General features: G+C 43.4%; 1 protein-coding gene across 1 annotated transcript in view; it reads right to left on the reverse strand.

Annotated features, from left to right (window-relative positions):
- LOC122938910 (protein HEG-like) overlaps nucleotides 1-15,307 on the reverse strand; it is a 47,057-nt gene that overhangs the window by 13,980 nt on the left and 17,770 nt on the right. Inside the window, exons 5-9 of the mRNA XM_044294780.1 lie at nucleotides 10,428-10,576; nucleotides 10,237-10,295; nucleotides 9,102-9,256; nucleotides 8,771-8,899; nucleotides 8,237-8,279 (exon numbers count right to left, since the gene is read on the reverse strand). Of these exons, the coding sequence (XP_044150715.1) occupies nucleotides 8,237-8,279; nucleotides 8,771-8,899; nucleotides 9,102-9,256; nucleotides 10,237-10,295; nucleotides 10,428-10,576 (535 nt within the window). The remainder of the gene's footprint in view (nucleotides 1-8,236; nucleotides 8,280-8,770; nucleotides 8,900-9,101; nucleotides 9,257-10,236; nucleotides 10,296-10,427; nucleotides 10,577-15,307) is intronic.

Consider the following 15,307-nt stretch of genomic DNA (forward strand, 5'->3'; position numbering starts at 1 on the left):
ATCCAGAATACGCTCCACAATAAATTCCTCTTCACCCTGTACATCAACTGGTGGTGGGGGTGGCAGAATTCTTCCAGGAAATGGGTTTTCACAAAAGGCCTTGAGCAGGGAGACATGGAAGACGGGATGAATCCTCATACTGTTAGGGAGTTGCAGCCGGAAAGTTACTGGATTAATCTGAGCGGTAATTTGAAAAGGTCCCAAATACTTTTGTCCCAATTTAGAGGAAGGAACATGTGTCTTCAAATGCCGAGTAGACAGCCAGACTTTGTCACCAGTTTGAAAAGAAGGGGCTGCTCTGCGATGTCTATCAGCAGTTTTTTTGTACCGTTCCTGAGCTTCCCGTAAAGTCTCAATCAACTTTTCCTGAATTTCCTTTAGAGCTGTTATTCTAGTAGAAACAGCTGGTATAGGGGTTGAAACTGGCAGGTTAGGGGTAAAAACTGGATGATAACCAGAGTTCAAGAAAAATGGGGTCTGGGCAGTGGAGCTGTGCTTAGAGTTATTATAGGCAAACTCGGCAGTGGGGAGGTAATCCATCCAATCGTCTTGAAGGTAACTGACAAAACACCGCAAGTATTGCTCCAGAGTCTGATTGGTTCTTTCCGTCTGACCGTTAGTCTGGGGATGAAAAGCAGAAGACAGATTGATAGAAACATCTAGAGCTTTACAGAAGTTCCTCCAAAATCCTGAGGTAAACTGAACCCCCCTGTCAGACACCACATTATCCGGAATTCCGTGCAATCGAAATATTTCGCGAACCATCAGATTAGCAGTCTGTTCCGCTGTGGGTACACCTCTGGCTGGGATAAAGTGAGCCATCTTGGTGAGACGGTCCACTACTACTAAGATAGTGGTCATATTGTGTGAAGGCGGTAAATCCACCACGAAATCCATGGAAATGGACCCCCATGGTCGTGATGGAACTGGGAGTGGCTGTAATAATCCCAGAGGAGCAGATCGGGGAGTCTTGTTTCTGGCACAGGTCAGACAAGAGGCAACATATTTCTTCACATCTTTTGTATAACTAGGCCACCAGAAGGATCGGGATAAAAGATCTTCAGTCTTCGTGGCCCCAAAATGCCCTGCCAGTTTAGAATCATGTACTAGTCTAAGTACTTCAACTCTAGCACATTCTGGAACATATATGCAATTAGAATGCATCCATAATCCATTCTGAAAAGTTAGACTAATATCCGTTGATGGATTACAAAGGAGTGGGTCACTACTGTAACCATCTTTAAGAAGTGTTAGGAACTCCTTGGGTGTAGTAGCCCCCAAGAAGTTCTTTTGAGGTAAAATGGTACAGTCTGTCTGGTTTTCTTCAAAGGGATTAAACAAAGTTCTAGATAGGGCATCGGCCTTGCCATTCCTTGATCCAGGTCTGTAGGAGATCACGAAGTTGAACCTGGTAAAAAACAAAGCCCAGCGTGCTTGTCGAGATGATAGCCTCTTAGCGGAACGGAGAAATTCTAAATTCTTGTGATCAGTTAGTACAGTCACAGTATGATTGGCCCCTTCCAGAAGGTGTCTCCATTCGGAAAATGCATCTTTGATAGGCAGCAGTTCTTTATTGCCAACATCGTAATTCTTTTCAGCAGCAGACATTAGATGAGAATGATAGGCACAAGGATGAAGCTGCATCTTATCTCCAGTCCTCTGAGAAAGAATTGCTCCCACAGCGTAATCCGAGGCATCTACTTCTACAATAAAAGGTAGTGTGGGATCCGGATGTACCAGGATGGGTGCAGAAGTAAAAAGTGTTTTTAATTTGGAGAACGCAGCCTGTGCTTCAGGTGACCAGGAGAAGAGTTTGCCTTTCTTTGTCAACTGAGTGATTGGTGCAATGACTTTAGAGAAATCTCTAATAAATCTCCTGTAGAAGTTTGCAAATCCCACAAATCTTTGAACCTCTTTAATATTAGTTGACGTGGGCCACTCTACTACTGCTTTAATCTTGGCAGGGTCCATACTCAGCCCTTCTGGAGAAATAATGTAGCCTAAAAACGGAATTTGGATTTTTTCAAACTCACACTTCTCCAATTTGATGTACAGTTTGTTGTCTCTTAGTCGTCCAAACACTGTACAAACATGTTTGCGGTGTTCTTCTACATCATCTGAAAAGATCAGGATATCGTCCAAATAAGCAACAACAAAAACGTCCAATAGATCTCTAAAGACATCATTTATGAAATGCTGGAAGGTAGCAGGAGCATTGCACAAGCCAAATTGCATAACTAGGTATTCATAATGTCCATATCTGGTTCTGAAGGCAGTTTTCCATTCATCACCCTCACGGACACGGATGAGGTTGTAAGCTCCTCTTAGATCTAATTTAGTAAATATTTTAGCTGATCGAAGTCTTTCAAGCAGCTCAGGGATTAAGGGAAGTGGATAACGATTCTTAACTGTAATTTTGTTCAGTTCCCTATAGTCGATGCATGGTCGCAGGCTATGGTCTTTCTTTTCAACGAAGAACAGAGCTGCCCCTGCAGGAGATGTTGAGGGCCTGATGAACCCTTTTTGTAGGTTTTCATTGATGTACTCCTTAAGAACCCACAATTCCGGTTCGGAGAGAGAATAAATACGACCAAAAGGTATTTCTGCCCCAGGTAGCAACTCTATGGGACAGTCATAAGGGCGATGTGGAGGCAATTGATCAGCATTCTTTTTATTGCAGACATCTTGAAATTGCCTGTATTGTGGAGGCAAATTGGCAAATTGCATAGGAGCCGCTTCCTCAACTTGAGCTTCCTGGGTGACGGACTGACTCCGTAGACAATGTTTGTTGCAAAAGTCCGAAATGAATGTTATAGTGAGTGACCCCCAGTTGATAGAAGGGTTGTGGGCAGCAAACCAAGGAATGCCCAGAATGACAGGAAACTTTGGTGACGCTATTAGCTGAAAACTGATGGTCTCCTGGTGATTGGATTCAATGTGAAGTTCAAGAGGGACAGCCTCATGTGTCACCGGCCCAGATGATAAAGGTGAGCCATCGACAGTCTCCATCTCAACAGGTGCCATCTTGTTAATCAGTTTTATATTGTGATTATGAGCAAATTCAATGTCCATAAAGTTTCCACCAGCTCCAGAGTCTAACATGGCAGAACAAGTAATGTCACGTCCTTGCAGCAGAATACGGATAGGAATGACAAAATGAGAGGATTGAGAGCAAACTTTATTTCCATCGGGAATTACTGGTGAGACAGTCTGAGAGACAGAGTTTATTTTTTCGGACACTTTTAGATCAGTGGCAGCAATAGTTCTCTTCAATTTATTGGGGCAGTTGACTGCGTAATGTCCAGAATCCCCACAATAAAGGCAAAGGTTCTCAGCACGCCGTCTCTCTTTCTCTTGAATAGAGATAGATTTCCTGATTGTGTCTATCTGCATGGGTTCAGGTGTGTCAGAAAAACTCCTCTGTACAGGTGGACTAACAGAGAAACGCCCCCCACCATTATTACCAAGCTGTCCAAGTCTCTCTTTCCTTCTTTCGGTGAGTCTTTGATCAATACGGATACATAGCTGGATGAAGGCCTCCAGATCATTAGGGGTGTCTACACTGGCAAGCTCATCTTTCACCTGTTCCGACAGACCACGACGAAATTGGCTCTTTTGCGCTGCTGGGTTCCATGTAGTGTCAGCCACCCAACAGCGAAACTCAGTAGTATATTCAGCCACTGAGCATTTCCCCTGACGCAAGTTGTGCAGCTTAGCTTCAGCGGTAGTGCAGCGGTTAGGATCATCAAACACTTGCTTCATAGCAGTTATAAACTGATCAAAATTGTTTAGGATGTCACTGTCCTGTTCCACATAAGGGGAGGCCCAAGCTAGGGCTTCATCAGTCAGGAGGTTGATAATAAACAGTACTTTTTTCCGTCCAGAAAGAAACGCAGTGGATTGCATTTGGAAATAGATCCGGCACTGATTAAGGAAACCTCTGTATTGCCTGCGATCCCCATTGAATTTTTGCGGTAAAGGCATGCGTGCGCTAGAGTCTGTAACGATGCTTTCCCGGGTGCGCAAGTCCAGTATTTGCCTCTGCAAATCATTGATCTCATCTTGTTGTTCTTTCACCATGTTGTGTAGACCTGCGAACCTGTCTTGATACGTGACACCAAACTTTTGCAGCTCAGCAATTTGCTGCACAAGAGGGGCCACGGCAGCTGCGACAGCGGACTCCATGTTTAGGCCAGATTATTCTGTAACGATCTAGGTTCAGGCTCGGAGTCCAGTAGCTGGAAGCAGCAATGCACAAGCAGAGATAGATGAGAGGCAGCAAGCAGATGGAAGTCAGGACAAGCGTGGGTCTATAGCCGAGGATGTCAGATAAGTGAAGGAGCACGAGCAAGCGTAGTAGGATGATACAAGCCACGGGTCGGTACACGGATGATAACGTCGATTTCACAGGAAGCAGCAAGGAGCAAGATATTGGCAGAGAGCACAATAATCTGGCAATGAAACAGAGTCAGGACATGGCTTTTAAAGGAAGTACATGGGAGGAGCCAGGAGTTCAGAGTTCAGCAATGAACTGGGAAGCAATGTATCTAGTACAAGAGATCCGACAAGGTAACAAGTCAGAAGTGAAGGTGGCTCAGCAGACAGAGCTGCAGCCAGGTACTGACGCATTACTGGGTTCAAATCCTGACACAACCATGTAGAACTTGCAGGCAGGGTCTTCAGGCCCAGCAGAGCAGGCAGTGCTCTGCTGGCCAACACACAACCTTCCCTTTGGAAGGGTAGGCTGGAACTGAACTTCACTAGCTAAACTTCTCCCTCTCTAGAGAGGGCTGGAATGGAAATAGTAGGTTCCTCTCCAGGGAAACTAACATTGCCAATGTTGCCGCCATCTACTGGTAGACCAGGCAATTAAATAAACATAACCAGTTCCATAAACTTAAATATGCACATTATTCCAGGGTGACACAAAATAGATTCTGATGACATAAGTTAGCACATACAGAAACGCGTCGAGTAGCATTGAATTAAACTACTGGCTAGCGCAAACAATACAGTCATAGGCTGCCAGCGTGTTCTAGGCAGGGGTCAGGACTTAGTTTTGATTGCTTAGGGCTATCAAGCACATGTGCCTTAGGCCTCTTTCACATGAACGTGTGCTGCCTGTGCCCATGCTGCGACCCGCCGTGGGCCAGCCGCATGCAGATAGCGACCCTATTCACTTGAACTTCCGTTCTGTGGTTCCGTTCTGCACCGTATGTCCGGATTTGTGGACCCACGCTGTATGGGGGCCGCAATACGGCCACGGGGGACACACTGTGGTGTGCAAGAGGCCTTACTTAGATACAATCCCCAGGTAGCAGGACTGTTATTGAGGTCTATATGACATCATCGGAGAAGGCAGTGTGACTGAATACCTATTAGGGGAGACTAGTACATATCTATATAGGCACCAGTCCCATCCTCAATGGCTTTAACATACGCACCTGTGTAGTACATGCAATCACTGACTGCATCACAGTGATCCTAGCCCTTGATCGGTGTACACAGGTTGTGTTCATGTTTTGGGTGGATGCACCAGTTTTTGTAAGGTACCCCTCGAAACACTTGGTGCACCTCTCCTGCCTGTCTAGGGATATCAGGGCAGAATTGACCGTCTTTTTTATTTCGGTTTATCTAATAAATCTAAACGTTCTCTCCGGCAGAGATATCAGTATTTTATTTAGAAAATGTTACCATTACAATTTTTCTTTTGTGTTTAGTTCTCTCTGGATGTGACTATTTACAGGAGCACTCTGCGGATGACCCTGTTTATAGGGTCACCCTCTGATTGAGATTGTTTATGGTGACATTCTCTAGATGTGACTGTTTATAGTAACGCTCACTATTTGAAGAAGGAACTCTCTGGATGTTACTGCATAGGGGCACACTCTGGCTGTCACTGTATAGGGGCACACTCTGGATGGCCCTGTTTATAGGGGCACTCTCTGGATGGCACTGTTTATAGGGGCACTCTCTGGATGTCACTGTATAGGGGCACTCTCTGGATGTCACTGTATAGGGGCACTCTCTGGATGTCACTGTATAGGGGCACTCTCTGGATGTCACTGTATAGGGGCACTCTCTGGATGTCACTGTATAGGGGCACTCTCTGGATGTCACTGTATAGAGGCACACTCTGGATGGCACTGTAAAAAGGCACTCTCTGGATGTCACTGTATAGGGGCACTCTCTGGATGTCACTGTATAGGGGCACACTCTGGCTGTCACTGCATAGGGGCACACTCTGGATGGCCCTGTTTATAGGGGCACTCTCTGGATGGCACTGTTTATAGGGGCACTCTCTGGATGTCACTGTATAGGGGCACTCTCTGGATGTCACTGTATAGGGGCACTCTCTGGATGTCACTGTATAGGGGCACACTCTGGCTGTCACTGTATAGGGGCACACTCTGGATGGCACTGTTTATAGGGGCACTCTCTGGATGGCACTGTTTATAGGGGCACTCTCTGGATGTCACTGTATAGGGGCACTCTCTGGATGTCACTGTATAGGGGCACTCTCTGGATGTCACTGTATAGAGGCACACTCTGGATGGCACTGTAAAAAGGCACTCTCTGGATGTCACTGTATAGGGGCACTCTCTGGATGTCACTGTATAGGGGCACACTCTGGCTGTCACTGTATAGGGGCACACTCTGGATGGCCCTGTTTATAGGGGCACTCTCTGGATGGCACTGTTTATAGGGGCACTCTCTGGATGTCACTGTATAGGGGCACTCTCTGGATGTCACTGTATAGAGGCACACTCTGGATGACGCTGTTTATAGGGGCACTCTCTGGATGACACTGTATAGGGGCACTCTCTGGATGACGCTGTTTATATCGTCATGAAAAAAGCAATTAAACAATGGGGGACGTTAACAGCATCTGCTACGCCAGGTATGCTGTGGAAAAGTGGATTTGCGCAAAATCTTTGCAATGTTTTGAAAGCTGCACCTACCCCAGCCACTTTCAGGAGTGGAGTGAAAAGTTGGTCAGCTTTTCCGATGAGTAGATCACTTATACGTCATATTTATGAAGTAGGACTTTTTAAAAAGTTGCAAAAAAGTTGCAACTCCACGCCCAATATTCTCCAGGCGTACTTTGAGTGAAATAGGTGCAGAATAGTGAGTGCAGCTCTGCAGTATAATACAGGATGTAACTCAGGATCAGTACAGGATAAGTAATGTAATGTATGTACACAGTGACTGCACCAGCAGAATAGTGAGTGCAGCTCTGGAGTATAATACAGGATGTAACTCAGGATCAGTACAGGATAAGTAATGTATGTACACAGTGACTGCACCAGCAGAATAGTGAGTGCAGCTCTGGAGTATAATACAGGATGTAACTCAGGATCAGTACAGGATAAGTAATGTATGTACACAGTGACTCCACCAGCAGAATAGTGAGTGCAGCTCTGGAGTATAATACAGGATGTAACTCAGGATCAGTACAGGATAAGTAATGTATGTACACAGTGACTGCACCAGCAGAATAGTGAGTGCAGCTCTGGAGTATAATACAGGATGTAACTCAGGATCAGTACGGGATAAGTAATGTATGTACACAGTGACTGCACCAGCAGAATAGTGAGCGCAGCTCTGTAGTATAATACAGGATGTAACTCAGGATCAGTACAGGATAAGTAATGTATGTACACAGTGACTGAACCAGCAGAATAGTGAGTGCAGCTCTGGAGTATAATACAGGATGTAGCTCAGGATCAGTACAGGATAAGTAATGTATGTACACAGTGACTGCAGCAGCAGAATAGTGAGTGCAGCTCTGGAGTATAATACAGGATGTAACTCAGGATCAGTACAGGATAAGTAATGTATGTACACAGTGACTGCACAAGCAGAATAGTGAGTGCAGCTCTGGAGTATAATACAGGATGTAACTCAGGATCAGTACAGGATAAGTAATGTATGTACACAGTGACTGCACCAGCAGAATAGTGAGTGCAGCTCTGGAGTATAATACAGGATGTAACTCAGGATCAGTACAGGATAAGTAATGTATGTACACAGTGACTGCACCAGCAGAATAGCGAGTGCAGCTCTGGAGTATAATACAGGATGTAACTCAGGATCAGTACAGGATAAGTAATGTAATGTATGTACACAGTGAGTGCAGCTCTGGAGTATAATACAGGATACAGGATAAGTAATGTATGTACACAGTAACTCAGGTCATGGACATCGCACCACATAATCATAGAAGAGTACAAACCTCTTACACCCGTTCTCTGTCCACTGGAATCCGCTTCCACATTCTGTGAAAAATAAATTGACATCATGAGTGACACCTAACGCAGGGCACACGTTGATATACTGTAGATTACCTGCAGATATCCTGTCGGGGGTTTGCAGTCTAATGTCAGTAGGTGTTAATCACTGTATATTGAAAGGTTTGTGAAGCTGTAATATTTTGTCTGTTTTACCTCTTTGTGATCCATGACTGATATATTTAGTCCTGGTGGGTGTCGTGGATGCTGCCACTGAACCCACAAGATCACAGGCTGCCTGTCAGTGAAAGAATGACACATATAATGCACTGTAATACAGAGGTATTGCAGTGTATTACACAAGTGATTACGTGAATGCCTGTTACAGTCCCATAGTGGGAAGAAACTTAAAGTTTGATTAAATGTTTAGCAAGAAAAAAAAAGTTTTCATTACACAGTGTCTCAGTTTTGTTTCGGGCAGATGCAGTAAATGGCAGGTTAGACTGCAGTAACAGCGCAGTGTTTGCTGTCTCTCTCACCTCTACATGAGCGGTCCATGGGGCTGAACTTATAAAATCCTGGACGGCACTCACAGGTCACAAGCCCCCCGTGGATGAGGCAGGCACTGGAGGAGGAGTCACACATGTCAAAGTCACATAGGCTGAGACCTGCGATAAAGATAAGGGGAGAGTAAGGAGGTGGAGAGTAAACCTTAAAGTGGACACAGGAGGACGTAGGAGGGAAGGATTCTTTCCCGTTAGAGCAGTGCAGTTATGGAGCTTGCTGCCACTGATTTTTCTAGATCACCTTGTTGAGACGTTATCGCAAGTTAAACATTTCCTGACAACAGTCGGTCAGGACTCATCGTACCCTTATAGTTGTCACTGGTCAGCGGAGACACACAGTCGGGATGAGGTTCCGCGCAGAGCAGAGGGGAGACGGTCAGCGCACGCCACACGTCCTCCTCAGAGACTGGATACAGGGTGGAGAATGAATGGGCGATTGTCACGTGACCTTCATCCAACCTGCAGAAGGCAGAGCCGCCATGAGCCTCACCCTAGAAAGTGCCTCAAACAGCTCCCTCCTGTGACTTTAAAGGGGTTGTCCGCGTTCGGAGCTGAACCCGGACATACCCATATTTTCACCCAGGCAGCCCCCCTGATGTTAGCATCGGATCATCTCATGCTCCGATGCGCTCCCTTGCCCTGTGCTAGATTGCGCAGGGCTATTTTTTTCACAATAACAACATGCCGGGCGGAGTTTTCCGCCCTGCAGTCTGTTCGGTGATGTCACCGGCTCAGATGGGAGTGCTTTACTGCTGCCCTAGACGTTTTACTGGCTAGGGCAGCGCTAAAGCCCGCCCATCAGTGTCGGTGACGTGTAGCCCTGTGGAGAGCCTGGTTCATCACCGGAACTCCTGAAAATGCCTTTGCCCTGCGCGATTTAGCGCAGGGCAAAGGAGAGCATTGGAGCATGAACTGGTGCATGAACATTCAGTGGTGGCTGTATATATCTGTATGTAGTAATCTCCTGAGCTCCCTCTAGTGGTGGCTGTATATATCTGTATGCAGTAATCACCTGAGCTCCCTCTAGTGGTGGCTGTATATATCTGTATGCAGTAATCTCCTGAGCTCCCTCTAGTGGTGGCTGTATATATCTGTATGCAGTAATCCCCTGAGCTCCCTCTAGTGGTGGCTGTATATATCTGTATGCAGTAATCTCCTGAGCTCCCTCTACTGGTGGCTGTATATATCTGTATGCAGTAATCTCCTGAGATCTCCCTAGTAGATGCTGTATATATCTGTATGCAGTAATCACCTGAGCTCCCTCTACTGGTGGCTGTATATATCTGTATGCAGTAATCTCCTGAGCTCCCTCTAGTGGTGGCTGTATATATCTGTATGCAGTAAACTCCTGAGATCTCCCTAGTAGATGCTGTATATATCTTTATATAGGATTCTTTATCTGTCACATTTACGGTACTGCAGTACATAGTTTTACTCACTCGACATCAGTGACCGACGTAGATAGATAACCCGGAATGTGACCAAAAACATTCTGAAACTGGAATTAAAGGGAAATGTTTTTACATCATTCAGTCCAAGTAAGAAGCCAAATCACGCCATAAAAGTTGTGTTAACAACTGTCCAAAATGCCGTCCTTCCAAGTACATTATTCACAGACAATAATTCTTACCAAGACCTGCACTCTAAAGATGTCAGAATGGTACTGAGCGGCCTCCATATGTCTGATATCATCCTCATTACTGCTACGTCCAGTCGTGTTCACTGATATTGAATCCCAGTACAAAACGGAGGAAGGAATCCTGGCCAGGAATGTTCTGGCTTCCAGAAAAAGAAAACTAAAAAGTTAACTTACAGTAACTTATAATCATAGGGCACTGCTGCAGAAAATAGATTATTGTACATAGGAAGCAGTATTATAGTAGTTATATTCTTGTACATAGGAGGCAGTATTATAGTAGTTATATTCTTGTACATAGGAGCAGTATTATAGTAGTTATATTCTTGTACATAGGAGCAGCATTATACTAGTTATATTCTTGTACATAGGAGCAGTATTATAGTAGTTATATTCTTGTACATATGAGGCAGTATTATAGTAGTTATATTCTTGTACATAGGAGCAGTATTATAGTAGTTATATTCTTGTACATAGGAGGCAGTATTATAGGAGTTATATTCTTGTACATAGGAGGCAGTATTATAGTAGTTATATTCTTGTACATAGGAGCAGTATTATAGTAGTTATATTCTTGTACATAGGAGCAGTATTATAGTAGTTATATTCTTGTACATAGGAGCAGTATTATAGTAGTTATATTCTTGTACATAGGAGCAGTATTATAGTAGTTATATTCTTGTACATAGGAGGCAGTATTATAGTAGTTATATTCTTGTACATAGGAGGCAGTATTATAATAGTTATATTCTTGTACATAGGAGGCAGTATTATAGTAGTTATATTCTTGTACATAGGAGGGAGTATTATAGTAGTTATATTCTTGTACATAGGAGGCAGTATTATAATAGTTATATTCTTGTACATAGGAGGCAGTATTATAGTAGTTATATTCTTGTACATAGGAGGCAGTATTATAGTAGTTATATTCTTGTACATAGGAGGCAGTATTATAGTAGTTATATTCTTGTACATAGGAGGCAGTATTATAATAGTTATATTCTTGTACATAGGAGGCAGTATTAAAGTAGTTATATTCTTGTACATAGGAGGCAGTATTATAGTAGTTATATTCTTGTACATAGGAGCAGTATTATAGTAGTTATATTCTTGTACATAGGAGGCAGTATTATAGTAGTTATATTCTTGTACATAGGAGGCAGTATTATAGTAGTTATATTCTTGTACATAGGAGGCAGTATTATAGTAGTTATATTCTTGTACATAGGAGGTAGTATTATAGTAGTTATATTCTTGTACATAGGAGGTAGTATTATAGTTATATTCTTGTACATAGGAGGTAGTATTATAGTAGTTATATTCTTGTACATAGGAGGTAGTATTATAGTAGTTATATTATTGTACATAGGAGGCAGTATTATAGTAGTTATATTCTTGTACATAGGAGGCAGTATTATAGTACTTATATTCTTGTACATAGGAGGCAGTATTATAGTAGTTATATTCTTGTACATAGGAGCAGTATTATAGTAGTTATATTCTTGTACATAGGAGGCAGTATTATAGGAGTTATTCTTGTACATAGGAGCAGTTATTATAGTAGTTATATTCTTGTACATAGGAGCAGTATTATAGTAGTTATATTCTTGTATATAGGAGCAGTATTATAGTAGTTATATTCTTGTACATAGGAGCAGTATTATAGTAGTTATATTCTTGTACATAGGAGCAGTATTATAGTAGTTATATTCTTGTACATAGGAGCAGTATTATAGTAGTTATATTCTTGTACATAGGAGGCAGTATTATAGTAGTTATATTCTTGTACATAGGAGGCAGTATTATAATAGTTATATTCTTGTACATAGGAGGCAGTATTATAGTAGTTATATTCTTGTACATAGGAGGGAGTATTATAGTAGTTATATTCTTGTACATAGGAGGCAGTATTATAATAGTTATATTCTTGTACATAGGAGGCAGTATTATAGTAGTTATATTCTTGTACATAGGAGGCAGTATTATAGTAGTTATATTCTTGTACATAGGAGGCAGTATTATAGTAGTTATATTCTTGTACATAGGAGGCAGTATTATAATAGTTATATTCTTGTACATAGGAGGCAGTATTAAAGTAGTTATATTCTTGTACATAGGAGGCAGTATTATAGTAGTTATATTCTTGTACATAGGAGCAGTATTATAGTAGTTATATTCTTGTACATAGGAGGCAGTATTATAGTAGTTATATTCTTGTACATAGGAGGCAGTATTATAGTAGTTATATCTTGTACATAGGAGGCAGTATTATAGTAGTTATATTCTTGTACATAGGAGGTAGTATTATAGTAGTTATATTCTTGTACATAGGAGGTAGTATTATAGTAGTTATATTCTTGTACATAGGAGGTAGTATTATAGTAGTTATATTCTTGTACATAGGAGGTAGTATTATAGTAGTTATATTATTGTACATAGGAGGCAGTATTATAGTAGTTATAATCTTGTACATAGGAGGCAGTATCATAGTAGTTATATTCTTGTACATAGGAGCAGTATTATAGTAGTTATATTCTTGTACATAGGAGCAGTATTATAGTAGTTATATTCTTGTACATAGGAGGCAGTATTATAGTAGTTATATTCTTGTACATAGGAGCAGTATTATAGTAGTTATATTCTTGTACATAGGAGGCAGTATTATAGTAGTTATATTCTTGTACATAGGAGGCAGTATTATAGTAGTTATATTCTTGTACATAGGAGAAGTATTATAGTAGATATATTCTTGTACATAGGAGGCAGTATTATAGTAGTTATATTCTTGTACATAGGAGGCAGTATTATAGTAGTTATATTCTTGTACATAGGAGGCAGTATTATAGTAGTTATATTCTTGTACATAGGAGGCAGTATTATAGTACTTATATTCTTGTACATAGGAGGCAGTATTATAGTAGTTATATTCTTGTACATAGGAGAAGTATTATAGTAGTTATATTCTTGTACATAGGAGGCAGTATTATAGTAGTTATAGTAGTGGTCATGTACAACTTTTGGAGGTTCTTTTGGGAGGGGGATAGTCAAATCATGTAACTCTCCACCCCAGACCCCGGCAATTTGTGCACACCAAACCCGCCCGGGATGTACCCCTTGTGGACCCAGCTCTGATAATCTGCTGGCAGTGTTGGGAGCCTGGCCATGTACTGTACGAGCTGACTGTCCACATCAGGTGGAACCTATGGACACAAACTATTGCTTCCGTCAGTCGTTATATACTAGGAAGCTGTGTGCAGCCGGTGCCCCGGAGACTCTGAATCACTTGTGCCAGGTGGAGGTGGGAGACACTCCGGCGGAGGCTCTGTTGGACTCAGGGAGTCTGGTGACCCTGGTAAGGGCTTTCCTGGTACGGTCCACTGAGTATACTGGCCGGAAAGTAGGGGGCATGTGTATTCATGGAGACTTAAAAGACTATCCAACAGCTATGGTGTCTCTATCCACGGTTGCCGGCAGGTGGACCCATGAGGTGGCTGTCGCCACCAATCTACACTACGAACTTATTATAGGGAGTGGCTTCCCGGCACTGTGGCCTGCTATGAGAGTGACTGATACCCATGAGACGGGGGTAACCCTAGCAGAGTGGCCCGGCTCAGGGGGAGACCAGAACCCTGGGAACCTGAGTCCAAAGGACCAGCGGTAGTGGTGACCGCCACTTCGGTGAAAAAGAGGGAGACAACCCCGCTAAGTGTGATGGTGGGAGACATGGAGGACTTGCCAGAGCTGGCAGACCTCAATGTCTCCGGGGATAATTTTGCTACCGCCCAACGTCGGGACCCAACCCTATCCCAAGCCTGGGAAAATGTATTAATAATATAGGGTGAACCACAACAACCAGGGGCAGCGTCAGTGTTCCCCCGTTTTTTGGTTTATCAGAATATGGTGTACCGGGTTAACCAGATGCGAGGTGAATCCATTGAACAGTTGGTGGTGCCCCAGGCTTATCGCAAACTTGTGTTAGAGTTAGCCCACCAGCATGTTCTCGGGGGTCATCTGGGAATGCAGAAGACACAAGACCGGATACTACAACGGTTTTACTGGCCCAGTGCAGGGGCGTAGCTATAGGGGGTGCAGAGGTAGCAGTCGCTACCGGGCCCAGGAACCTGAGGGGGCCCAAAGACCCTTGTGCTGCATAAGAAGACACACAAAGCACTGAGGGAAGGGGGGCCCAAGCCTAACTCTTGCACCAGGGTCCATGAGCCTTTAGCTATGCCCCTGGCCCAGTGTGTTTAGGGAGGTGGACGAATTCTCTAAGTCTTACTCGACCTGCCAGGCAACTAGCCCCCAGCACCTTTTCCGCAGTGCCTTAGTACCTCTCCCGATCATCGAGGTGCCGTTTGAGCGAATCACTATGGACCTCGTAGGCCTAGTACCGAAGTCCGCTAGAGGACACCAACACATCTTAGTCATTCTAGACTACGCCACTCGGTACCCGGAGGCGGTGCCACTGTGACATAGCTAAGGAGTTAGGGTACAAGAGCTGACAGGAGTTCTGCAGAGCATTGCACAAAAACAGGTAGGGGAAGATCCTGTGTGTATCAGCAGTGTCATTGTACAGCTGGGACTTGTAGTCCTACACATACAACATATTGTTGAGTCTCCCAGCAGGCAGACATGTCACTCAGGGCAGCTCTTGTATTCACTCCCTTTGCAGAGCAGGGGAAGGGCAGAGATTGTTTTTATTGCATGTAAACAAAGGGCCAGAAAAGAACCAGGGAAATGAGGAAAAATATATTTTTTTTTTACCTAAAACTTGCTTAGCTTAGTTATATATTGCTGCCCATCAGATTTTCAATGCTATATTATTTTTTTTCATAACTCGGGCAACCCCTTTCAGTAGTATGTACTGCTGTGGC

This window comes from Bufo gargarizans, chromosome 5 (genome assembly GCF_014858855.1).
Source record: "Bufo gargarizans isolate SCDJY-AF-19 chromosome 5, ASM1485885v1, whole genome shotgun sequence".
Classification (NCBI taxonomy): Eukaryota; Metazoa; Chordata; class Amphibia; order Anura; family Bufonidae; genus Bufo; species Bufo gargarizans.